The sequence below is a fragment of the Colossoma macropomum genome, unplaced genomic scaffold (assembly GCF_904425465.1).
Source record: "Colossoma macropomum unplaced genomic scaffold, Colossoma_macropomum, whole genome shotgun sequence".
NCBI lineage: Eukaryota > Metazoa > Chordata > Actinopteri > Characiformes > Serrasalmidae > Colossoma > Colossoma macropomum.
The window spans coordinates 8878433-8904286 of NW_023494801.1; the positions used below are offsets into that span (position 1 = coordinate 8878433).

A 25854-nucleotide genomic window follows, 5' to 3' on the forward strand; every position below is an offset into this window, starting at 1 on the left:
AGCAGATAGGCCAAACTAGGCTTAGCTATTGCGAGAATTAAAATGCTTAAATAATAATTAACAGAAAATTTAAACTACAAGTCCACATGAACAGATTTAGGATATACAGTAGGATGCAAAAGTTTGGGCACCACTGGTCAAATGACGTTTTGTTGATATTCTAAGTGAAAATAAGTTAATCCTCTACAGACACACACTTCACATTTTAATGCACAGGTACTGTTTATTTGCTGAATTTAAGGTATCGGGGAGAAAAAAAAGACAATGTGCAAAAGGTATAACACATTTATATTTAACGCCCCCCCCACATATGTTCCAATAAATAGAAACTGTGAATTAAAATGTGCAAAAAATGGCATATTTAAGTATGTTTTCTGTAGATGCATTAACTTTCTCTTAGAAAATCAACACATAATTTGATTGAGGCCATTCAAACTTCTGGATATGACCGTATATCATTTTAAAGCTAGTTCATGATCTCTTTGATAATGCATGATTCAAAAGTCCTTTGAATAGTTTGTGAAAATACAGCCAATTTACTGTGTAAGAAAATAAGCACACTGATCCCCAGCAAAATACCTTCCCCTTTGTTTATTGGTAAAATTACAAGTACAAGATTTTTTGTTGTTTTTTTGTTGTGCCCCCCATCTAATGAATCCCACAAAACTGTTTGTCCAGACCCTGTTAAACTGGGCCTGGGCTGTTGCTCTCCTTTGTTGTGCTAATTCACAAGAGATGGAGAAAATGTTGGTCAAAAAAAACAAAAAAAAACAAAAGAGACCTTTTTTAAGAAAAAGAAAAAAATATTTTAAAGAGAGAGAAATAAAGTCACAGAAGACAATAGACAGCCAGTGCACTCAGAGAGACCTTCATTACAAAAATCATTTCACAGAAGAAGAACATCTTCACAAACAGAAAGAAAGAAGAAAAGACGATTGATCCGTTTTTGGGAAGGTACTGTATTGATAATGGCTAGTGATTGGGTATACTTTCGCAGAAGAAATGGAAGAAAAAATACAGAGTACAAATACAGCAACATAGTTACCTTTTTCAATACACAAATTGTGATTTGGTCAGAGGAGGCAAATGTTGTCTTGCATTATCAATGGGTTTTTTAACGCGAGGTTTGTTGACTGAATATTTCAAAAACATCTCATTTCGTTAATGCTAAAAGACACTGGTGTTACGACGTCCGTTAATGCGTTATGCATATACAGTCTGACATCTCACATGTAAATGATTTGGGGGGGAAAACTAGCCTATGAAATCATATTCATTATTCATTAGTTCCAGAGTAGTGGTAGTCATAATAATAATTACAATAATAACAACAATAGTAATAACCAAGAATAATACAGAATCTACAGAACTGCTGAGCATGAAGGGAAAACATAGCCTCTTGTCCCCTTTCTCTCGTTTTCCACTCCCTTGAGAAGTGGAGCGCCCTTTTTGGGCGTAGTGGCCCAAGAACAACTGACAAGAAGTCAGAAGAGCAGAAAAAAAAAGAGAAGAACTCAGTATTCTAGGTGCTGTAACTTCCACCCAGAGAGCGAGATCATCCGAGTTCAAACATTAAAGATTAGACTGAACTCACGGGGGATAGAGAGAATGAGGAAATAAAGTGGAAGAAAGCTTGTTTTCCCCTCCTGCAGCACTTTTGATTTTCTTGCATGAATACAGACTAGAACAGAACTTTACAGCTCCGCTTAGGTGCGATAGAATTGATCGTTGTTTTCCCTCCTTGTTCCCCAAACGGCATGTCTCTTTGTTTTGGTGGGGGCGTAAATGTTTATTGTTTACAGCAATGCCAGTCGACTGATTCTGAAACACAGGTCTTATGGAGGAGTCTGTCTACTGGCTGGAGGGATAATTGGTCAAAATATTTACAAGTGGTTATGAATATCAATGGCCCCTTTGGTCAGTTCAGTAGTAGAATCTGCTGGGCTGCTGATGTACATCACAGTCTAACTGACTAGATTTTCCAATTAGGCTGTGAATAGACATAACTGTCGAACTATGAGTTGGTACTGTGTTGATAATGTGTCTGCGTTGATCCTCGGCCGTATTTGACAGATGACTGGTTGGATGCTTAGTTCCCGCCTCCACAGCACTGGCCGGATCTGCCCTGAGGTGCTGCCTCCTGCAAGTCAACTCCTCCTCTAGCTCGCCCACCAGGCCCTGTCCCACCCTGTGGCTCGTTCTTCGGAAGCTTCTTAGCTAAAAACAAAAAAACATTGTTAGAACATTGAGCAAATTAATAGGAACATTTGGGGTCCAAAGCTAAATTTACAGAATTTTCCTCTTACCCCTAATGTAGTCGATCAGCCAAGACGTGCTGGGTGTCTAAAGTTTGCTTCTTCAGTTGTGCCCTGGAGCTACGGGCTAAAGCAGCTAGCAAGTAATAAGCTGTTTATGCTGTGCCAATTTTTATTTGTTCATTTTGAAGAAGAAACGCTCATTGTGTCTGTGTCCTCAAATAACGTGTACAATGTGAACCCCTCCCAAATTATCACAATGAACCTCACTGAATTGTTAAGACTTAGTATTTTCTGAAACTGTATCACATAGCAACAAAAATGAACAAACATATGAACAAACATCAGGCTTCAAGATGCCTGCTGCTATTGTTCTGAGCTATTTGTAGGTAATTGACTTTTGTAGGTAACAGTATGTCATGCAGTGTCACAAACCACATAAACAAGTCTATTTAAGATCGCATAACCACCTCATGTGGTTTCAAGCTAGTGAGTAATGATAAAAGGCATCTAGTTCGCATGATGCTAACCAGCAGCTATAAGCTTCCATTACCTGTTAGCTGCATTAGCCTCGTAGCTTCAGTGAACAATTAAAGAAGCAAATTTGACACCAAGCATTGGCTGATCCACTACATTTGGGGTAAGGGGGAAAACCAAACTAGATTTTTTGGCCAAACTATAGCTTTAAGCCTTTACTTTGCTTCATGATGGCCACTGCTTACCGATGGCCATGAAGATCTCGTTGACATTCATGGCGGTCTTTGCAGAGGTCTCCATGAACAGCAGACTGTTGTCATCCGCGTATGCCTGTGCTTCCTGGGAAGACGTGTGTAGAAGTTATAAACACTTAAGCATGTTTGCTCCCTGATCCAGGCGCTTTCCTGCTTGCCTTTCTGTTTCTCAGTACAACAAACATGCACACATACCTGGAAGTCAACAGCTCTCTTGTTGGCAAGGTCAGCCTTGTTTCCAGCCAGAGCAATGACAATGTTGGGGCTGGCCTGTCTCTGTAGCTCCTTTACCCAGTTCTTTGCTCGAGTGAAAGTGTCCTGGAGTTAAACAATTCAAACGAACATGGTTAAATAATAATCACAGAAACAATAATAAACTATATTTATATAGCATCTTTCAAATGTTAAAATTTGCCTCAAAGTGGAAGAGACACTAAAAAAGCTTATGAGACTTAACAGATATTGAGAGAAACAAAAAATAATGAACAAACACCAACTGACCAGATTCAAAATACTTATACTACTGCTTAGAATCAAAGCTTCCAGTAATATAAAACCAACACTTTTGCACAAACAGTATTGTGCAAAGTTCAGAGACCCTTTTTTTTTTATATCCATTCAAAACTTCAATTATTTACAATTTTATAAGATAATCCATTTGCATATGGAAGGGGAATGTGTAGCTGTCAAAAAGCTGTTATAAGAAAAGGAAACAAACAAAACAGAAGGAAATTTTCAAATGGACTGTCCACCTTAGAGTCCAGAGAATGTGTTTGGATCGTGAGAAGCAGAAAATGCAATCAACTTCTAAGACTGAACTTTGGAGGTGTGGAAAAAGATCCCTGCATAATTCTTTGAAAAACTGTGAGCCTCCTGTAAGTTTCCTAAAATGAATGGAAGCTGTAATAAAGTCAAAGCGTGGACACACTAAATATTGTTGCCAAGTACTTTTACTGTCTTCAAATTTCTTTCCCCTGACGCTGAAATATGAACTTATACATAATGTACAAGTTAAATAAATGAAGAGTGGTCGCTGACGTTTGCACAGTCCTGTACATGTATAAAAACATTATAATGTGCTAGTCCTGTGCAACTTCATATGACTAAGAAAGATGTATAACAATAAGAATGAAATTATGATTAATAAATTAACATCCTGAATGCCTTGTATTCCAAGTGCTGATCAAATCTCAAGTAAAAAGTACCTGTAAAGAACTTAGTCATGCATACAATTATTATCTGCAACTACAACATCAAATTTTCCTGATCATAGTGGAACAAAATGTAAGCGATCACACCGAAACTGCACAAGAGGTTTAACAGCTGTTGTTCCAATGACTCTATGCTCTAAATCAACTACTGCAAACGCCAGCAGGAAATGTGAGTAAGTGTTGAGGATTGCTTCTGTTCTCTGAGCAAAGGTCTTTCTTTACCACAGTGAATTATCAACCCTAGCAATCAGTCAGCTGAAGGCTTACTACGCACACCATTCTGCTGAACACAAGGTTACACATCAAGAGTTTATAGAATCTGTGAGTCTGTGTGTGTCTTAAGGCTATTATGCCGCTTATAAAGGAACTTCAAGGCTGATCACCTGACTAGCATTGTGCCACTAGAAAATAATTGGTCCTACATCTGACAAGTATGCAGCATGTACAACCTTAAAATTCCTGACTGGATCTACTGAGAGAGTGAATGTGTGCTTTGGAAGAAATAAATTACACAGGCAGAATATCTCACATTTCTCGCTGTAAAAACTTGTGATATCATCAGTACTTATCCCTATCAGTCAAAGTCCAGCACATATTTTTCTATAGCAGAATGTCATTCTGGTTCAATGTGTCAGCAAGCATGACAGATTTACAATCAGGCCTTAAATGCTCATGAACACAATCATACCAGGTAGGGACAGCTGATAGTGTTTCGTATGGCTCAGAAATGCAGGACTATTCCAATAATTCTCAAACAAACATAATTGAAATGAAGGAATGAGTGAATCAGCACTAATAAACACATCAAAATAATATATTATGTTGTACCCCTGGTTGAAAAGTGAAAGATCTTTTTGGGGTTTGAATTGATATTTAGCAGATATAATTGAAATAATAGCAGATAAACAGTGAGAGAAAAATCATCGGCCGTGTGGAACTATTTCACAGTTCCTACAAGGAACAACAGACAAACTATTTATAGTCTCTGTTCATCCCAAATACCAAAAGAGTGTGTGACGCTCAAGAACTTCTCCACTGCAGGTTTGAAAGGAAAGGCAAATCTCCACTGACATGCTGCTGCAATCTGCAGCCTCAGTTTTTTTTTTAAATCAATTAATATGTGACAGTGGCAAAGTGCAAGATATATGTAAAACATAATGAAATTCATTGCCTTGAATGACCAACTGTTCTCTACGGTGAAGGATGTTGGATTTCATGGCACTTATTTCATAACCTGCATACTGTAATAATTTTTGTAAGTTTATGTAAACTTATTTATTGTAAGTGCGGTTTCGTCCTATAGAAAACAGATTTTATCAATAATAATCTTTATTATAGTGAAGTTTTATGTTTAGCATATTTCTTCCAAAGCACTAAAAAATTATGAATAAATAAAAAACAAACAATTACACAATAAAACTTAAACTGGTTTTGCTTTTTGGCCTGGTATGTCTTGAATTTCGATTTCTGACAGGAATTTTCATTTTGGTGCATCACTTAAGTTGTTCATCTAAACTACAATTTTCACTTAATATATTTGGATTCCACAAAAAACTAGTTCAATTGCTTGTTACCACATGAATTCTTTGTTACCACATAATTCTTAGAACAAACCATTTTTACAGTGTATTAAAACTAACAAAAAACCTGTAATGCATATAAAATGTAAATTTAAGATATCTAAGTATAACAATACATTTAGCCTGCGATTCGATCCAGTCCTCGATACTGGATTCACAACTGCAACTTACTAACACTAGAGCTGGGAGGAGCGCTGGAGTGAGTTGTTGATTGGTGCTGACCGTTTGCAATTTTAGCATTCAAACACTGCAACTGCATTAGATAAAATAAATAACAGAATGTCCATTCTAAACAATGCACTGTCACAGTTTTGCACTGCGATATTATGTTATCACAATGCATTGTTACACCGCTAACCAGATGTCTAACATTTAGTAGTTTAATCTGACAGTCACTACCTTAGTGTGTGTTTTCGTGTCCTTGTGTACACATGATGATGTAGTGGATGTGTGTTTGTGTGTATTTTGTGCTCTTACTGTGTTAGTAATGTCGTAGACTACGATGGCAGCCTGGGCTCCTCTGTAGTACATTGGGGCCAGGCTGTGGTATCGCTCCTGCCCGGCTGTGTCCCAGATCTCAAACTTTACCGTCGTATCATCCAAACAGACTGTCTGTGTGAGGAATGCAGCTGCAGAGACAGAAGAAAGAGGACAAAGAGAGAACGAGAGAGAGAGAGAAAGAAAAAAATAGATAAAAAGTTACAGATACGAAATGATGGTCAACATATGCTGCTTAATTTCAATCCAAAACAACATTTATGATAGTTTTAAATTCACTCTCTGATGTTGGATGAATGCAAAAAACAAAATGTCACAAGCAAACTGGGCCATTCAATTTTATCCTGACTGACATGCAGCCACATCAGGCCCAATCACTGAACGAGCCTTTACTATTGAATGAATAAATACATTTGAACTTTCTGACATACTTAAAGTACAGGGATGGGCAGAAACGAGTTCCATTTACTCTGTTATACGCACTTTCATTTTGCTCAGTTTAATTCTGGTCCCTAACATTTACTTACAAATTTCTTTTTGTGTTTAATTTCATTATATTACATTTGTGATAGCAACTGCACTACTTTACTATCAGTCACATTTGCGACATTTGACCTTTATCTTACACCAAGAGTGCGTCAAAAACAGAAGAATAGATCCTAACAAATTTCACTTCCTATGCTGACAGATGCTGGATATACTAAGAAGTTCCACTGCAGCTCTACAAATTACTCAGTTCTCAAGTAGTTTTTGGACCTGCTACATTTGTACTTCTACTTAAGCTGTTTTTTGGAAATATACTTTTAGAGCTGAAACAAATATTCAACGTAATCAATAACGTCAACAATAAAGAATAAGTCAACAAATATTTTTGCCACAGATTTTTCACTGACGTCCCACCTAAAGTGAGTTAATGGCTTAACCTAATGAGGGCAGCAAAAACACTTCTAGTAAGAATTAGTGTCCAGAAGCATTTTCTTAAAAGAAAGGATAAAGTAGCAACATTTGCAAGTACGACTTGGCTTCTTACAGAAGCACAAATGTTACCTTGGACCACCAAAGGAGCACACCGGCCAGCACAGAACATTGCCAAACATTTTACTATTAAAGCTCTTCAGACTGATGCTGATTAATGAGTTATCAATTGATTAATTCACAAGAATGTTTGCAGCCCTAGATACTACTACTTTTATTTGATTGCTTATGGCACCAAAGGTTGTTGTCCAGTGGGTTTTTAGTTGCAATCACCCACCTGTTTCACCAAATTGCGTCATGTTTTTGCACACCCTATGTTTGTAGTACATGACTAAAAATACCCAGATGACTTGCAATACACGTACCTTCTCTGCTTGTGTAAATCAATCTGCTTGGGACGAGCCCCAGTAATATACAACAGCATTTCTTTTAGTTGAAGATGATTTTTTTTCCTACACTGTTTGACAGGTAGGGCTTAACCTCACAAGACTACAGTCATATTGGTTGTGACTAGGGAGGTGCTGCAATGACAGAGAAGCTGTAAAATAAATAAATAAAATAAAACACTGCTACTGTCAAAGTGAGAAGGAGAAAAGCCTGGGGGAAAAAGTGTTAAGACAGATGGGCGAGTGAGTTTTCAATCCAACTGAACGTATGAGTCCAGAGTCAGCAGGTCTGCTCACATGACCACAGCACACATACATTTAACCACAGCAGTGAGCCCTGCAACCTCTGACCCACCTGCTGACAGGAATGAAATATTAAAGGGAAAAAAGAAAAAAGTTCACTGGACGAAAAAAAGTGCTGACTCTTTCCGTACTCTTGGGCTGATGTAAGCATGTGGTATCCTGTCCACGAATTTTCTCCCTCACTCCATCTCTGCTCTCTTCCATTGTAAGTCAAATAAGCTGACTGGACATAAACTGGTCAGAGGCGAACAACTCCACCATTGTCAAATGGCCACTTCATCAAGAGAGGCAAGTCTAGAGGATTTCTTGGAACAGATCACTTTAATATTAAAAGATGGTAAGAATATTTAAAAAAATAAATAAATTAAAAAAAAAAAAAACCTCCAAAGACGGTTTACTCTGGAAATGTGCACAAGCATGCTAGCACACATGCACACAAATCCAGGAAATCCCATTGTCAGCCTGCTTCCTCTTCTCTCAGCCGAGCCTGAGTAACTGCTTCCTGTCAGCTCTCTCGCAGGGAAAACGTCAGCTCATTTTCTAATGACATCACATAGGAGTAAATAACTTACAAAATTGTGGGCGTCAAAGCTGCACTTCCTCACGAAGCCGAAACTTCTGTTTAGATCCCATTTTGTTGAACGGGCAGACATATCATCTAGGGATGCACCAGTATCAGAATTGTGGGCCGATGCCAAAGCCTAAACATCATATAATGCAGGAATTGGGACCTCCAACTGGATAAGCATTACGAAGAAAAAATAATTATTTCTGTAGGATTACAGATTAGGGGTGTGCACAGGTACTCGGTTACTTGTTCAACCATTCAAGGTGCCAGGATTCAAATACTGAAATCACTAATAGTGTTACAGTGTTATACATACTCATTCTGTCTCAGCACAGGAAGACACAGAAAACAGAGACTAGCAATTCAGTTAAATGTCACTTATATTTTAAAAGTAAAGCAAAATGTTACAATACTGTACATATACGCGAGTAAGTATTACATGTTGCTACTTTGAAACATGCTAACTTTACTGCTAACTAGACTAACTACTCTAACTGATATTAACTATGCCCAGAAACAGAGGAAATATATTTTTGACAAACTAACATTTTGGCACATTGTCCACAAATGATAAAGTCGTCATCAGCATCCAGTTTTGCACCAGGTAGCTTTGGGTTTTGCTTAAAACTGAACAGAAAATCTCCGTTATTCATCCAGCATGAAAACCAATGTTCCTCAGCTTTTTTTGATTAATAAAACATGTTTCTATATGTATTCGTCTGCTTGCAGCTAACTTTTTGCACTGTTTTTAACACCAGCGCTATCACATTAAAAAGCCTCTGGTCATGCAGTCCTTTCAGTCACTTTGTTTCTTCCCTGTGGTTAACCAAATATCGGTTTATTACTCCTGCAGACCTTGAATATTCAAATTAGTCAGAACGAACACCCCTATTACAGATGCAATAAATAAAACAGACCTTTTGGCACAGTAGCGCAATGTCACCTTCTAGAGTAAATAAGAAATCAAACAGTGCTTTTTAAAATACTATTTGATATCATCACACATTTCTAATACCATTGCTGTCATTACCCATTTTTTTCTTTATACCTTTTAAAAATGCCTGCTGCCCTTTGCATTATGTGAACATTTTATGACTAACAGACTAACAGACCAACAGAAATTCCAAAAAGCCAACGTCTGCCAGATACTGTCTTTTTTCCTTTCCCATATAAATGTACCATATTGATATGAGGTTCTGTTATGACCAGTGTTTGGGCAAATATTAAAAAAAAATACAAATTGTGTTTCTCAAAGATGACTTTTTCCAGGAGGTAATAAGTAATCTCAATACTCATTACTTTGCTTCTAAGTCACTCTCTAAAATCCACACAAATCTGCAACAACTGGAAAGTACAAGGAAAAAAACTTTTTATTAGAAAGAAAGAGACAATCGCAAAAAAACATCATTTAAAAGGCCTGTCATGATCCCTGCCCTTACTTTGAACACACAGCCTGTTATGCTTGACTAAACTGATGAACGGCTAAAGGTGTTTGAAAACAAAGAACCAGTTAGTAGAAACGGTTCAAAACATAATATACCATAATACAACCTTTATGAAAAGAAAACGTAAATCTTATAGAGCTGTTTCTGGATTAAAATTAAGGCCTGCTTAGCTGAAGTCTGGACTCTCTATTAGCTCAGGGATCTTCATCCATTAGTTATTTATTAGTACAAATCCTTCAGCAGAGTGCTGCTGAGTTCACAACGCTTTTGTTTTTCCGCATTCTTGAAAAACTGACAAACACGACATGTTCCAAAAAGCACATCATCATGATGAAATGTATCACAATAATGATAAAACATTGTCATATTGCCCACCTTTAGTCAGCTGTAGCACACAAGCACACATTACATACAAGGACAGGTATAGATCATCTATGTAGAGGAAATGTGTGTTTTAAATGTACTGCTTACAATTAACATTGTTAATTACTATCAAGACACATGACTAAGTCAGTAACTGTAACTGCAAGAATTTATAATGGAATGCATTACAGTACTTCACTACAGGGAAATGTAATCACGTTACTGCAACATGGTATTTTGTACCGCATCACCACCAACTCTAGTTATGAACTCAAATATACTTTGAACATGATGTGCAGGATACTATGATAAGCCTACGCAGTGCATTAACATTAGAGATGTGCATTTTGCTCATGCTAAATCATCATCTGCTAGCCTGGTCAATACAGGCACTCAGATAAGGTGACTCAGCAGTAGCTTTGTTTATTAATGTGCATTTTCTTCCCACTGTGGCTCTTTAATGTATTAATGAGGCTGAAGTTCTTATCCCAAACAGTCAACAGAGAAAATAATAATATGAAAAAAACCTTCAGCCACGGCCAAAATGTATAAAGTAGGCTAAATATTTCACTTTGTTTTCCCAACCAGGTGCAGAAGAGAACTCACACATCAGTTCACCTATATATCCCAATATCTGTTAAAATGCACTGTGTGAACTTCCCCTATTGGATTAAATGTCATGCCACAATACACTGGCTGTCCTTAACGAACACTTTAAAGGGTAACAAAACCTGGCAGTTTACAGGACACTGCTCCCACCACCTTTTCATTTCTGAGAAATTCTCAAAATACTCATGGTGGAGAATGCTGATCAGATAGTACTCAAGCAGATCTCTGTATAATCTCTATATAGACAAACTATCAGCCCCCTGTGGCTAACAGTAACTTTCACATATGCACCTTTATGCAGGAATTCAGCTGTAATATAAGGTATATTACATTACACATTATTCCTGTTGCTGCCCCTTTCATACTATAGCTAGTCTGAATACTAGAGTGGGATTCATGTGATGGTCAGGTGACTGAGGAAACCAGATTTTCTGTCTCTGATCTGGATAAGGCCTCAGATAAAAAGGACATAAAGCAAGAGGCAGTGCAGCTACACAGGAAATCCTTGTATTTTATTTTAGTAAAATAACATGCCCCATAAATCCACATTTAAATGTACATTTGAAATATTTCCCTTGTGTGCATGTAGCTATATTATGCCTTAATCACTACTGTGACATTGGCTCTTACAAAAAAAGAAACATGCTTTTATCAATTTACAATGCATAAAACAAAGTGCTTGCAATTGTAATACAAGTAGCTATGAGTATTACATTACTTTTTGTTTTGCACAATAGTGAATGATGCTTTCGTAATTTTGTATTTTTTTAATATTTGCTTAAAGTCGAGGTTCTGTTTCTGTTTACAAAAAAAAACGCAGCAGGTCCAGTTGGAGATATTGATTTTAGTTGAACTAATTCAGGCATATTTCAAATTTAGTCTTTAGAGGTTCACCAGTGTGTTTTAATACATTGCAATGATATCACAATTGCAATATGTAGCAAATATTATCACAATATCAAAATGTATTGTGTACATATAATGTGTAAAACAACTGTAATATCAAGTTAACCAGAATACTGAACTGTAGTGTCAATTCCTTCTTTTAAACATGAGTTATAATTACAATACAGTTATAGCTACTGCGATTATATGCACCTTGTGGACATCTGGGTAAATCTGCCTCCTTTTTTGTTTTTCAAAATTCATGTTTATCGTGAAAACCTACAATATAACAACGTGATGTTTCCCCACCCAATATTCAGTCTTAAAGCATGAGTGACATCAATAATTCAATGAATAATGACATTGTCAAAATTGGGTTCAATCTTTTATCTCCACATATACACATAGAAATGCACACAGCAGCCTCACCTCCGATGGTGCTCTCCTGGTACTCATGGAACTGGCCCTTGACGAAGCGTAGGACCAGGCTGGATTTGCCCACAGCTGACTCCCCTAGTAAGACCAGTTTAAACTGGCAGATTTTGTTTCCGGCGGTGGCGGCGCCATTGGTTCGCGCCGGTCCTCCTCGCCCCGTCATGCCGACAGGCCGACCAGAAGAGGAGAGGTCTGGCTGGGCTACACCCGCTGCAGGAGTGGGTCACAGGACGGAGAGCACTGGAGCTCAGCGCAGAAAAGGACCAGGAAGATGAGTAAGGCTGATGGATGGAGAGGATAACACCAGGACCAAGAGAAGCCAGACAGCTGATGAAGGGATGGCTGTTGCTGGAGGAGCAAAACTAGAAATAGACAAAGGAAAATGTTAGTCTCAATAGAACACTTAAAAACAGAAAAAAATCTTTACCTCTATGCATATGGAGAATATGCTGTAAAAATGTTAGCAACATCAATTTTCATCAATTTTGCCTCAAACAAATGCAGACATGACTGAAAACAATCCTCACAGTAGGGCTACAGCTATTGATTATTTCTCCAGTCAACCTTTTTCTATAATAGACCTATCAGCCATTGTTCAATTAATCGTCCATCAAAACCTATTTTGGTCCACTACCTTATCATTTCTTGGTGCACCTAAACAAAAGCTGTGATATTTTATCCTATTAGCATTTCGCTAGCTAGCTTATTTCGCTTGTATTATTAATTGCAGTCCGGACACAAAACGATCTAGAGGGATTTGAGTGGGTTTCAGAGGAGACATGCCCTTGTTAGCAGCAGATTTCAAAACAATCCAGCACCAAAAGTTTAACAAGATGTCCAGAGATGTGCATTCTTGTTACTAAATCACCTCTTGCCCCTCGAGTCTACCCCCCGCTTGCTACATCCCTGCTCAAACACATCTGAGCCATCTAATCAGCTAATTAACACGTCCTTCCTGAGTTGAACTGGGTTTGTCAGTCCAGGGAAAACACCAAGACGTGTCATTTGCTTTCAAAGTAAACATTTAAAGCAAAGCTTAAAGCATCTAGCTTCATTTATGATAAACATGGGATGCCAATCAGTTTAGCTGTTGACTAATCTCAGTGTACTTATCAGTGACCCTTTTCTAAATGAACTTAGCAGTATGATAAGCTGGCGAATAAGGTCTTGGTTTGAGCTGTAATTGTGAGCTGGTTTATTTTTGAAGCGGCAGTCTGTTTGTTATTGGAGTGACACACAGACCTAAATTGAGGTGTTTACATAGATGGGCAGAAAACAGTGTAACTCATCGTTTAACACTGTTTACCTTCTCGGCAATGAGCAAATAGAGCCTGGTGATAAAACGCCCTTGGGAGCAAAATCGTGATGCAGCAACAGAATGGCTTTATCAGCTTGTTTTTCTAGGGTCTTTGAAGCCAAATCCAGAGTTTAGTGGTTAATTAGACAGCAGGTCACAGCATTTGCTGCACGCCTGAACCAATATCCCAAGAGAGAAAAATAAAACTTTTTGTACTTACTCTGCTAAAACATAGTTGTACTAGTAAAGTACAAAAATAAAGTGATGAAAATCATTCATTTAGGAAAGGGTTATAAAAGCTTCGTCCAAATAAAAGAGCACTTTTTTAATTAAAATAATATGCCTCAACATTACACATAACTACATGGACTGAAGTAAAGTGGATTTAAGTGGCCACTGCTGAAAAACATGTTGAGTCATTATTTCAGCGCAAATGGCCTGAACAATGGTCTGGCGCAGGATAACCCTGAGCTGAGTGTTCTTTCTGCTACAACAGACCCAGTAATGGGGCAAAGGCAGCAAATGGAGAAAAGAATGGAGGCTGGATTCACCCTGGCGGCAGTGTAACATCCAATATCGCTGAAGCATGATTACTGAGTTCAACGGGGGGAAAAAAACAGGGCCACATTACAGAGACAGTGGGACAATTCTGTAATGACTTCAGAACGCAGCCACTGGCAGGACTCATAAATGAGTCTGCAGGAAGCAAAATTAAAGTGAGCATTAGGGGCATAATGAAGGAAATCATTAGGCCTTGGTGAAAGAGGGAGATGAAGCAGTTATCGCTGGCACCAGGTCCTAAGGTTGAGCCTAATCCCCAGCATGTGACAGGAGTTTAAATCTCTAACTCGATCACATGTTATTTTCCCACCAGCAACTGGCTGACTTATTTGCCACTGGTCTCTAAACCTGTTACAGCACAAGGGTACACATTTATCTGTTTGTGGTGCCAGTATTCGAATACTGAGTGTTATACCGTGCCTCTCAAACTTAAGTGGGTGAAAAGTGAGTGCCATGCCAAGGATGCACTGCGAAGGACACGGCAAGGAAGGCAGAGCATGCGCCGTATCACTAACTACTCTAGCTAAAGTTAGCTAGGTCTAAAATGAAATGTAACATTGCCCACTGGGGAGAATATACTTTGTGTAAAAGACAATGAGTCCTCAACGTGACACTTGTAAGCTCTGTTAGCTCTCTAGCTCATCTGAGGAGCCACCCATCAGCTGTTTTATGCAACACAAAAACCAACCAATTTCCCTCTGCTGTTTTTGAATCATAAAACGTGGTGTAGTGTATTTCTCTGCATGCTGCTATATTTGTGTGTAACACCAGTGCTGCCACCTAAATCGTCTGCAGCCCTACTTTGTTTCTGACCAAAGTCTGTTTTTTTCTGCCATTGCATCTTCTTTCTTGCAGGATATATTTAATGAATTCTTACGGATATTTGACTATGAAATTCAATGAATACAAATCTCTAATTAGAACTTTTGTTATTTTCATCAAGATGTGTCTCAATAAATGTTTTAAGTGTGTTTTATTTTCATGCATTTGCCACAATCCAGCTGATGAAAGAACACCCACACTCTATTGCAAAAACAATAACCGTGGAAAATAAGTACAGTCATCTTAAGTAGTTGTAAACAGGTGATTATGTAATAACAGTGACAGACCCACACTCTAGTAGGGCTGCACAATTAATCATATTAAACTCACAACCGCAGTTTGTTTCTCATTGCAGTTTTTAACAATGACAGTAATAATAATAATAAAATTATTATTATTATTATTATTATTATTATTATTTTGTTTTATTTTAAGAAAAAAATGACTGTCCTGAAGAAATTTACATGTGTGTAGTTATATCTGAACAATATTTTTAAAAGCAAATATTTGTTTGGAACACCACAAACTTCTTTTGGGAAAGGGGAACTTTGAGTCCATTTACTGAATTGGGCAAGTTGGGTAAAAAGTTAATGTTGAACCGTGACTGAGCAGCCCAGTACCTTTATTTACTTCTTAGAATTACTAAAATTATGAGTTATTTTATTTAGAAAGCAATTTACCTATGCTTTTTGTAATAACTGTGAAAAATGTACATTTGGACGCCAAAAAAAAATGCGTGATTATCAGATTAACTAGATTCTAAACTAAGAATGAGGAAATAGTCCACAAAAAGAGAACAAAGGTGTTTGTGTTTCTGCTAAGTTAGTAATAAGGAAACAGACACTAGCCTCTCATTCTAATTAGAGATGGCATGTTGGTATCAATGCATACTGCTACTACTGATACTATAGATATCAAGAAAGAGAAAAAAAGACAATCAAATTTAATGTTGTAACAGATCTAGCCTAAAACAGCACTCACATTACGTAATACGCGTCTTGTTGTTAGCAGTGTATTTCTTCCTGTAGGGTAGTACAGTGTTTGAGCACAGTCCTTGGAAGCCCCCTAACCCCCTACGGCCACCCAAGGATATTTAATCCCATTTTAACAATATCTAATTTCCTTTTCACCCCATTCTGACAAAGTCAAGAGTCAAGAGCAAGAAAAAACACCAAACTGTGCTGGGCGCCGACCCGCAGTTCCTCACCCCTGACATAAATCTTTAGCCAAGTCTATAGGGGGCTTCACATGTAAAAATAAAAAAAGGAGGTTTAATAATGACTTAATGCCTCATTGAACAAGCCAAAGAAGCAAATAAACACTATGAGGAGTTCAGATACCCATACATCCAAATAGGCCTGCATGATATAGACATAATACTAGTACTGTGATTACATTGCTATATATGCGGTTGTGATATGCCTTACAATATGTTAAAACACACTGGTGAATCAATGATGTGACATGATTAAAAATTAGCCTGCACTATTTTGATTTCTGTTGATTCGCATAAAAACATCCACATAAACAGTAATGTGGAACTTGGTCAAGATGCTCAAAGCACACAGTCAAAAATACTTTTACATATTGCAGCCTCTCCAGTATAAGCACTGCACAGACCAACATCACAATAATGATTAACAACCAATATTTTGTGCAGCTCTACCGAGTGATTACAACGAAGAGAGCGATGGTTCATAAAGACCATGAATCAGGCTTCTGTCTCAATCTTTTGAAACCCCTATACATATGAAACCCACAGTGTCACATGCTGCCTGTTTTTCACACTACACTATAACAGAACCATAACAACGACTACAAACTAGCGTCAGCAGTGCGAACCAGACAGTCCATTTAAAACTCACCAAGGCTGCAGTCAAACCTGACATGGTGTTCAGATTCACTGACTTCACTTTCATAAAATTTCTTCAGCATGTTGTCCTGCACTGCGCAGGTTCCAAGCTAACCTTCACACCTTTGCCACTATATTAATGGATATTTAAGTACTTTCTGCTTTCATTCAATTGCTTATTTGGCCACTAACCCAGATGTTGCGCATCCCATTAGCATCAGATAAAGTGGATTTATTCATAACAGTTCCTGAGCTGATCAAAGTTCAAGCAAACCTCACACGGAAGCAGAATCCTCATTCCACAACAGAACAGGCCTGGGCGATAGGGCAATGTAATCAGATATCATTGATGATGGACAACTAACTCAACGGTGATGAGTAAAAGGCGATAATCTCATTTTGGAAAAAAAACAGAGTATTAGAAAAGACTAATTTACATATTTAACGGTAAATACGTTGGAAAATTGGGGTTCACATCTACAAAGTGTGCACAGGAGCGTCCTCCATTAGTCTGTTTTTGTCTGTATGAGAGAGAGACAGATAGTTTTATGAAGAATTTGTCTGTGTTACTGCTCTCTTCTACGCACTGTACTGCTAGCTTTACCTACTGCACAGCTCTTGACCTTCTACTTATTTTACATTAAGAATCTTGCAAGAGTGTAACAAAAATAAATGCCGTCATGCTTTGGAACTTCAACTTGTTTCAGTGTGACTCGCTGCAGTAAAACAACCTAAAGCTAAAATAGCTGGGTTTTACCCTACAGCAGTTAAGTTAAAGCCCAGGAACCAGTATCTGATAAAAGTAATAAATAATGTTAAATTTGTACACATATGTACACATAATCCTAAATATGTACACATTTTGTTCACTTTTACTCTTAAAATTCTGAGTTATAATGGGGCCTTTAAAAGACTATGGTAGTGTAACGTCCCCACTGTCTCTGCTGCCTGTAATTCTCTGAGTAAAATTTGCAGTATTTTCTGTATAGCTTAATCATCCCATTGGTTAGTTGAATTATGAAAACACCACTATAAGAACAGAAAGCACTGTTTTTTAAATATGTTTAGCGCATGAACATGGCATTGGAAACAGTCTGCAGTCTCTGAAGTACCTCCCGAAAGGAGCGCTATTAGCACGCAAGTCACCATAAACCTTCATCAGAAGAAGCTCATGAATGCACAAATTTACAACACCTATCAAAATGACAGGTGAAGTCAGGCAGTGGAGAAGATACCCACATCAATATTAGGCCAACACCAGCAGAGAATGCTGAAGCGGATATCAAAGGGGAAAAAATATCCAATATAATTCCATAACAAATCTAGTTATTGATTGGTTATCTATTGTAGAGTCACACAATGCAACATGGCTAACATTAACATAACAAAAATGAGGTCTTCTTCTGATAGCCAGCTAAAATCTGATTTTGCAGCATGTCTGATTTGAGCAGGACAGATCTTCTGCAGCCAGAACAGCAACTGGATTAAAGCTACATTTATAAGCAGTTTCAAATCTGATTTGGATCTCTGGATATGTCAGACTGTTCAGATTTAATGCATTTTGTCATTCAGAGTGTGGGGATTCATGACATCAGAATGTGTGACAAGAAAGTCAGTGTTACACATTTGTATAATATATAAGCTGAAAACATAAAGGTAGACACTTGTTGCATCTTAATATGAAAGTACTCACTCATAAAACAAACAGGTCACTACATGTCTAATTCAGACATGAATGTAAACTCCAATTTATAAAAGCACATGTATTTAAAGTGCAAGTTTAATACTTACCACAGCAAAAAGTACACAAGAAAGCAAAAGTATAATCTTGCCACATGTGAACGGTGAAAATGGGCAGGTGTGAGCAGGCTGTTGGGATTTCATTAATAACAGCTTTAAGAAAGTTCTGACTAAAATGTAGTGAGACAGGATATGATAATCCTACGTGCTAGAGTGTGAGATTTACTTTCAGTTTATGAGAAAGGAAGAGTGACCTCACCAAGCACAAAAAAATAGGAAATGCTTTCCCAGAAATCGACCACCCAGAACATTACAGTTTCCCCTATGAGAACCTGTCAAGGACCTGCTTCTAAAGCGCAGGCTTGAGAGAGAGAACTGTTAGCTTATCTATATTAGCAGAATGCTAACTTGACGATAGCGTTCTGCAATGCAAATGGTCAGATAACTACCGTCACCTTTACAGCCATACTGCCTCACATCCATCAAAGCCATTAAGAGTGAGAGACCTTTTTATTGTAATTTCTCCATCCATAGTAATGTTGGCGGAGTACATCAGTTGCTGCCACCCAGAAAAATTCTGAGGCACTGCCTTCTATTAGTTTCAGCTAGATTAGCCTCATAGCTTTAGTGCTAAACTGAAAAAGTAAACTTTGGACATCAAATACACCTTGGCCTAACTATTATGTTGTGAGTAAGGGGTACATCTGCGCAAATCAGATTTTTGGTGAGCCATTAAAAATCAGTTTGTTTGTACAGAGGTGACTGAAAGAACACAGGGTGGTGCACGCTTTCAAAGGGCTTATTAGCCAGTTAATGCTGTACAAGTTAATGAGCTAGGGCTCATAAAAGTTAATTAGTAATGTGCTGTGGGTTTGAACTCGTGATAAACCCAATGGCCAGAGCTATTTTATATAATACTTATGCAGACATTGTTGATCTAAGAGATAATGCTCTACTCGCATGACAGCAATTTAGTATCAGTAAAAATGTCAGAATATTACAACTGGCCATAAAAATAGCCTCTCTTTTTAAATCTAGCTCTTCAAGTCTGTTTTCACAGACTATCTTAAATAAAAAGAAATCTACTCACAACTGTTTAGCATCCCTAAAATCACACAGTAATAGATCAACTACCACTTACATCTAACAGTCCAGTAGGAATGGAATGAATTATATCAGCTTATCAGTTTACTGAACTCAAAGGCATTGGACATCCAGTGTGTATGACAGGATGTGAGGGACACAGTTCAGAACTGGAGGAAATAAAAGTACAAAAAGCTGACCGCTTCGAACTCCACCAAAAATAGCATCAGAATTCAAGCTAGTCATTTCTTTTCTAGTAAATAATATAACCACTGAGACAAGGTGATGGTGGTGGTGGGGTGTGTCTGTGTGTCTGTGTCTGTATAAACAACAGTTAAAACCCCAAACAGGGGTTACTAAAGCAGCATAACAGCCACCCAGGACTAGCTCAGAGAAAGAAAGCCCAGTAACTGCCCTGCTTGCATGTAGGACTACACAATATATTGTTTGTTAAAGTCAACTCTGCTTCATAACACTGACGTAACAATACTATTAAGGTGTTATGACAGAAGTCATATGCCGTCATGATAGATTATGTTCAGCAATTTAACAGCGTGCTGTTACTATTACCGGTAATTCTCATGTCAGATGACAATGTTTGATGTCATGACAGCTTGTGTCACAAGCTAGTTTTTGCTAAGTATATTCTTGTTTGCCAAACATTATGACATTTTTCATAACAATTAACAGTAATTTATCACATGACACTGCCCTCTTACTGGACAAAAATCAGTCATGACGACTCATGACAGCATATGACATGTTTATGCCAAGGATATGTCAATGTTATGTAGCAAGGTTAAGCGTTACTGGCCTTTTTTACTTGTCAATTCTTGCCCTGGTCATATTAAGCATGATTCGCCATATAATACCAGTGATATAATACTAGTGACTTTTGCTCAGGTTTCAACATTAATCCCCCCCAATGTGACCAGTCGGGAAAGTGGACAGAAAGTCTACTGTCCCAAACATGGGTTATACTGTCCTGAACAAGTTTTGATTTTAAAAACATTTTTTCAAATATAATCAAATAAATAATTTTTACAACTATTTATTCTTAAAAGATATCATGCATTACCAACAATTTGAATAGCAATTAATGTTACAAACAAGCACCACCAAGCATTTTTTGATTTAATTTAATTATGGCAATATGAGGTACAGTTGTTCACTGTCAAAAGTAGCCTATGGCTGAATATCAGCTTGCCTCACCAGCAAATGGCAACAGATTTTCACAGCGGTTGCCTATTTTTACTGCCCCAGACATTTGGGCAATCATTAATGTTGAACCCTGCTTTTGCCTGCCTCCAAAATGTCTTCAGAATACAGTTGTCACCATAAAATAATTCTATTTTGACACCGAGTGTGGTATTACAATGCTGGATTCCAAATGATACCATGGCAAAAGTTAAAAACACACATCATTGTCTGAACACCAAAGGTTTACTAGACTGAAAACAGAAAAAAATTCACATTTTACAGCTTATTAAATTTTAACCTCTCTCTTAAGAAAAAAATAAATAAAATAAACACATACAAAAAAAACTCTTAAAATGCCTGCAAAATACAATCAACCCGCTGACAGCTTATTTTTGACCTGCAAAGTAATATCATGTTTCACCTCCCCCCTCTTGTGCCACCCACAAATCACTGAGAGAAAACACGGTTCAATAAATACTGCCTTTCAATATGTTATGGTACAGAATTCTTAAAAATGCATTACGATTTCTGATTCAGATTGACTTTGTTATTATGATCTTGACTTTTTCAATACTGATATCGCACTGTACACAAATTAGCCCTCCAACCAATGTCTTTTACTATGTGTAGTGAGCATCCTGACCAAAAACAGTTCCAGACAACATTTTTGTGGGTGTTTATAAGAATCAATGTATTTGTGTGTAAATATCATCATATCACATACTTGATTCACCAATGTGTTTTAAAATACTGACATATTACAATACGTAGCAATACAATCAAGAGACTAGTATCTCGTCCATATCATTGAGGCCGACTGACATCACAAGCTAATATGCGACTTCACATGCCGCTTTCATGTGGGGGAAAAAAATTCTCCACAATGATGTGCCAAACCACAACTCTACATATGTCAGTTGTTAAACCACCACTGCAAAAGTGAGATTAAATTCTCACAGATAAACCATAAGGCGTGTTCACGTGTTCCCTGTTACTGTGCGTCAGAGACCAAAAGTCCACTTCGGTGCTATATAACATGTCCTTGTGCTATGTGATGTTACTGGGTATCAAAGGTTAGGAATAAGCTGTGAAATGGACTGCTGTCCAAGAGACCGAAGAGGGGAACGAGAAGAAGGTTTCACACTGATTAAACATGAAAGTGGCCACAATGTGTTCAGACCAAATGAGACAAGTTAAGACAGGCGTGGGCAACAGAGAACTTGGTGAAGGCTAGAGCAATGACTCAGCTAGCTGGCTAACAGTCAGCTAGCTGCTTTAGCCTCAAGGTTGCTTTTGGCTTGCTGTTCCACTTTTAATGCTCAAACATGCTGAAGTGACACACGTACAATATTTTGTACATCCTTGGTGCTGAACTTAACTGTGAGCCTAGAACTGGGATCAAAAATGAAAAGTAAGGTGCAACTTTTCTATTCGTCAAATGGGACGTTTTGATCCTGAGCTGTGGTCCAACAAAAGACGAAGTAGGTTACGTTAATTACTGTTTCACCACTACTAAATAATCCTAAACACTCAATTCCATAGTGGTTCATTTCCATAATCGTTCTCTGTCAAAGATAACCCGGCTTAGCCAGCTAGCCGCCCCATCTTGCCCATCCCTAAAAGCCCTAAAAGCTGGGCTTTCTCTGGAGATGCAAGGACGAGCAAAGTAACTAGTTAGCACTTACCAATCTAACGCAATCTGTGCTCAGCATTAGGAAAACGCCTTTCAAAATGAACGTTAAATGCCTCAAACTCTGAAATACGTGTCTGCACTTACTGTCAACTTAGCAGCACTGAGCCCAACTGGGGCAGCAGCTAACGCTAGCTGGATTCTGCAAAACCATTTTATTTCATGACGGCTATAGAAATAATAGCTTTGAATCAAAAATAGAGAGATATTTGACTGCTCTTATACGCTTTCAATACAAAGAGGAAAAGAGAATGCGACGTGGTGGTCCGCTACTTACTGTAACGACGTCAAAAATCTCGAAAAAAGCAGAACCTGGCTTTCGAACACCAATCCCTCCCCGCTAGCTAAGCTAGGCTAACGTTAGCTTTCTGCCCATAGAAACAAGAGCTTTTGTTCAGTTATTTGTTAGCTAACTTTAGCCAGCTAGCTAACTACGTGAGACAACAAAACTAACTTACGTTGAGTCTTCAGCTTTACTACAAGCACTCCACAACCACAAGCAGAGACGAGGAGTGTAAAAAAATACGTTGTCAACACGGAGCGCTGTCGTTATGAGTCTAGTTTTAACTGTTCATGATAGAGAGTTGATGCTAATGTTAGCTATCTAGTAACGTAACAGGTTAGCATCGAGCTAGCAGGCGTTAGACAGTAACGTCCATCCGTCTAGAGAGCGATTTAATACTTGCGGTCGACAAAGTCAAGAGCAAAGACGTCGACTGAATAAACTTTACCTTTGTGGCTCTCTCGGAAGAATGTAAGCCGGAGTGAACTGTCTCCTGCTCGCCGCCCCAAAATCGCCGCTCTCCAGTCGACGGGCCCCGCCGGCCTTCGCTTCCGCGACTTCAGCGATCCTCCTATTTCCGAGCGGAGGGACTTTTACCGCTGACGGACTTGGAGCAGCACCAGTCACGTCAGCTTCACCTGCAGCGGTAGAGAACAGCTAGTTACTGCTCATCCTCAGGTACAGCAGCAAAAACTGAAATACGCGTAAAACATCCAGTTCTAACTCACCAAAAGTCTCTTTTTACAAGTAGGAATGATATTATTATTACATGCAAGGATACCGTTGACACTACACTCATAAAAAGATGGTTCATTAAGGGTTCTTTAGTAAAAAAACCATGAGTTCTATACAGAACCATTGGATCAAATGGTTCTTCAGATGGTGAACTTGTCGTCAGTGGTTCTAAATAGCACCAAAAGGGCTCTTCTGTCATTACAAACTTGACATCTTAACAGGAGAAGAACCCTTTTGGCGCTACATAAAACCATTTTCAAAAAGGGTTCTATATAGAACCACATACAACACATTCCCCATCAGTCTGAAGAACATTTTCACCATAAAAAGAACCATTTAAACATGAAATGGTTCCTTACAGAACCCATAGATCTAAGTAGAACCATTGCCTTTACTATAGAACCTGTCTTTTTAAAGAGTGCAGTAAAATAATTTTAAAGAACCATTTTTATCAGTATGGATTAGATTTAAAGTGCACTATTAAAAAAGCTGGTTCTTCAAGGGTTCTTTAGTTAAGGAAATGGTTCTATAACCATAATGAATCATGGAAAGGATTCTTTGCATCATGAAAGGGCTCTTCAGATTGATGGAGAATGTGCTGAAGATTAAAAGGGTTCTATATAGCACCCAAAAGGGTTCTTCTATTATTACAAGCTTGACCCAAAGTTCTATATAGAACCCTTTTCCAAAAGATTCTATATAGAACCATCTACAGCACATTCTTTAGAACCCTCTCATGATGCAAAGAACTCTTTAATCATGCAATGGGTTCTTTGAGTGTTTATCGTTCTTTATAGAACCATTTTCTTCACTAAAGAACCCTTAAAGAACCATCTTTTTAAGAGTGTAAATTGAACTGATTTCTAATGGGTGAAGGCTGCATTATTTGTAGTTATTTTAGTCTAAAAAGAGCTACTTTTATACATCTGATGTAATATAAGGGCAGGGAAAATAAAGGATAATGTAGAAAGAACCATTTTTTACAGTTCTCATTTTTGAAGGAGATCTGTGATGCATGTTGGAACAAAAGCCTTCATATTAAGACATGATTTTAAATGATCTTGCTGTTCTCTCCTACAGTAAGAGACATTCAGTAATTACATTCTCTGCAACAAAGTGTTTATCTAGATAAAGTTCAGTCTTCAGGTTGGTTGCATTTTCTGCCTCTCAGCATCCAAGTAATCTTACATTCAGTGATGTTTGGGACTCTGGGGTGGTCAGTCCATTGTTCTGAGAACACCAGCTGATGTTTTTTAAGGCTCCTTTTCTCAGTGAGGGCTTCTTGACAGCTACAGTTCCTTTCAGACCCATAGTGCTGAGTTGTCTTCTCACAGTGGAAGGATGGACAGAAACACCTGTGGATGTTTTCAGATCTGAAGCAGCTTGATTTTCTCCTCTCTCTCGAAGATGAAAGCTGTAAGTGCTGTTTATGATAAGGGGACAGTTTTGTGTCTACCAGGTCTTGCATGCTTGTCAGGAGCCCCATTTTCTCTGTATAGTTTAGTACTTTTTTAACTCCAGTTTTGGAAATTTTCCACTTATCACTGCTGTCAGAACAAAACCTTGTATCTCCATTTTTCAGTTTTTGACATATTTTAAAAATGCCTGTTATCCTTTACATTGTGTGTAAATTTTATGATGAATGGACCAAAAGAAACAGCCCAGAATGACTTGGATAAAAGTCTGGTTCCATTGACCTACATTAAAAGTAAAGTATTTTTTACCATTACCATTTCCCATTTTGGAGATACGAGGTTTTTCTCCTGACAACAGTGATATTTTCCTTTGACTCTCTCCTTCCTTCTTACATCTAATCTCCTCTGAAAAAAAAAATGCTGAAAAATAAGTACCTTAATGGCAGTTTTGACCAGAACAGAACTGTTCTATGACGTTTGCACAGTGCTAAATAAGCTACTTTAGAAATCCAGCTTATTATTATTATTTGAGTCAGTTTGACTGATAAAGTAAACTATTACTGTGTCTGGAACAACTGATTGACCTGTAGGTTCAAAAAGGCCAACAGTGTATGATTGAAGGTCATGTAGTTACCTCTCGTCACCTATGGATGGCACTGCAGACATAAGAAAATGTCCTACCTAGTCCATTCTCCTTAATAAGATTTAACCTCTTTCTAAATCAAAGCCAGCAATGCCTTTCTCTGAAGATTAATGCTCAGAGTTATTCTGGAGTTTTCCCTTTGTGTGTCTGTCTGGCTTCTTCTGTTTTACTTCAGCGAGACTGTAAAAATCGAACACACTCTGACTTAACTCTTTTAATAGTTTCCTTTCCACCCACTCTCACACTGTCGGGCAATTAAATTTGATATTTTCACTTGGTTTCAGATGAC

General features: G+C 37.9%; 1 protein-coding gene across 2 annotated transcripts; it reads right to left on the bottom strand.

Moving 5' to 3' along the window:
- Nucleotides 1–1760: 1760 nt before the first annotated feature.
- Nucleotides 1761–23365, bottom strand: rab5c (RAB5C, member RAS oncogene family). Of its 2 annotated transcripts, none has more exons than XM_036589254.1 (6): nt 23221–23365; nt 12239–12606; nt 6255–6406; nt 3182–3304; nt 2978–3071; nt 1761–2217 (listed from the first exon to the last, which is right to left on the bottom strand). In XM_036589254.1, the coding sequence occupies exons 2-6, from the start codon at nt 12405–12407 to the stop codon at nt 2090–2092; spliced, it is 666 nt and encodes a 221-aa protein (XP_036445147.1). In that variant the 5' UTR covers nt 12408–12606; nt 23221–23365; the 3' UTR covers nt 1761–2089. The 2 variants fall into 2 exon arrangements, with proteins under 2 accessions (XP_036445147.1, XP_036445148.1); XM_036589255.1 differs by lacking the exon at nt 23221–23365 and adding an exon at nt 22767–22862.
- Nucleotides 23366–25854: the final 2489 nt, after the last annotated feature.

What these genes read in the sequence shown, in the direction of transcription:
- rab5c (XM_036589254.1), bottom strand. Translation starts at nt 12,407, where the DNA reads ATGACGGGGCGAGGAGGACCGGCGCGAACCAATGGCGCCGCCACCGCC. An exon ending in TCTACGACATTACTAACACA is followed by an intron (nt 3,305 to 6,254) that starts GTAAGAGCACAA and finishes GTTTAACTCCAG; the next exon opens with GACACTTTCACTCGAGCAAA. An exon ending in CGAGATCTTCATGGCCATCG is followed by an intron (nt 2,218 to 2,977) that starts GTAAGCAGTGGC and finishes TTTTGTTTTTAG; the next exon opens with CTAAGAAGCTTCCGAAGAAC.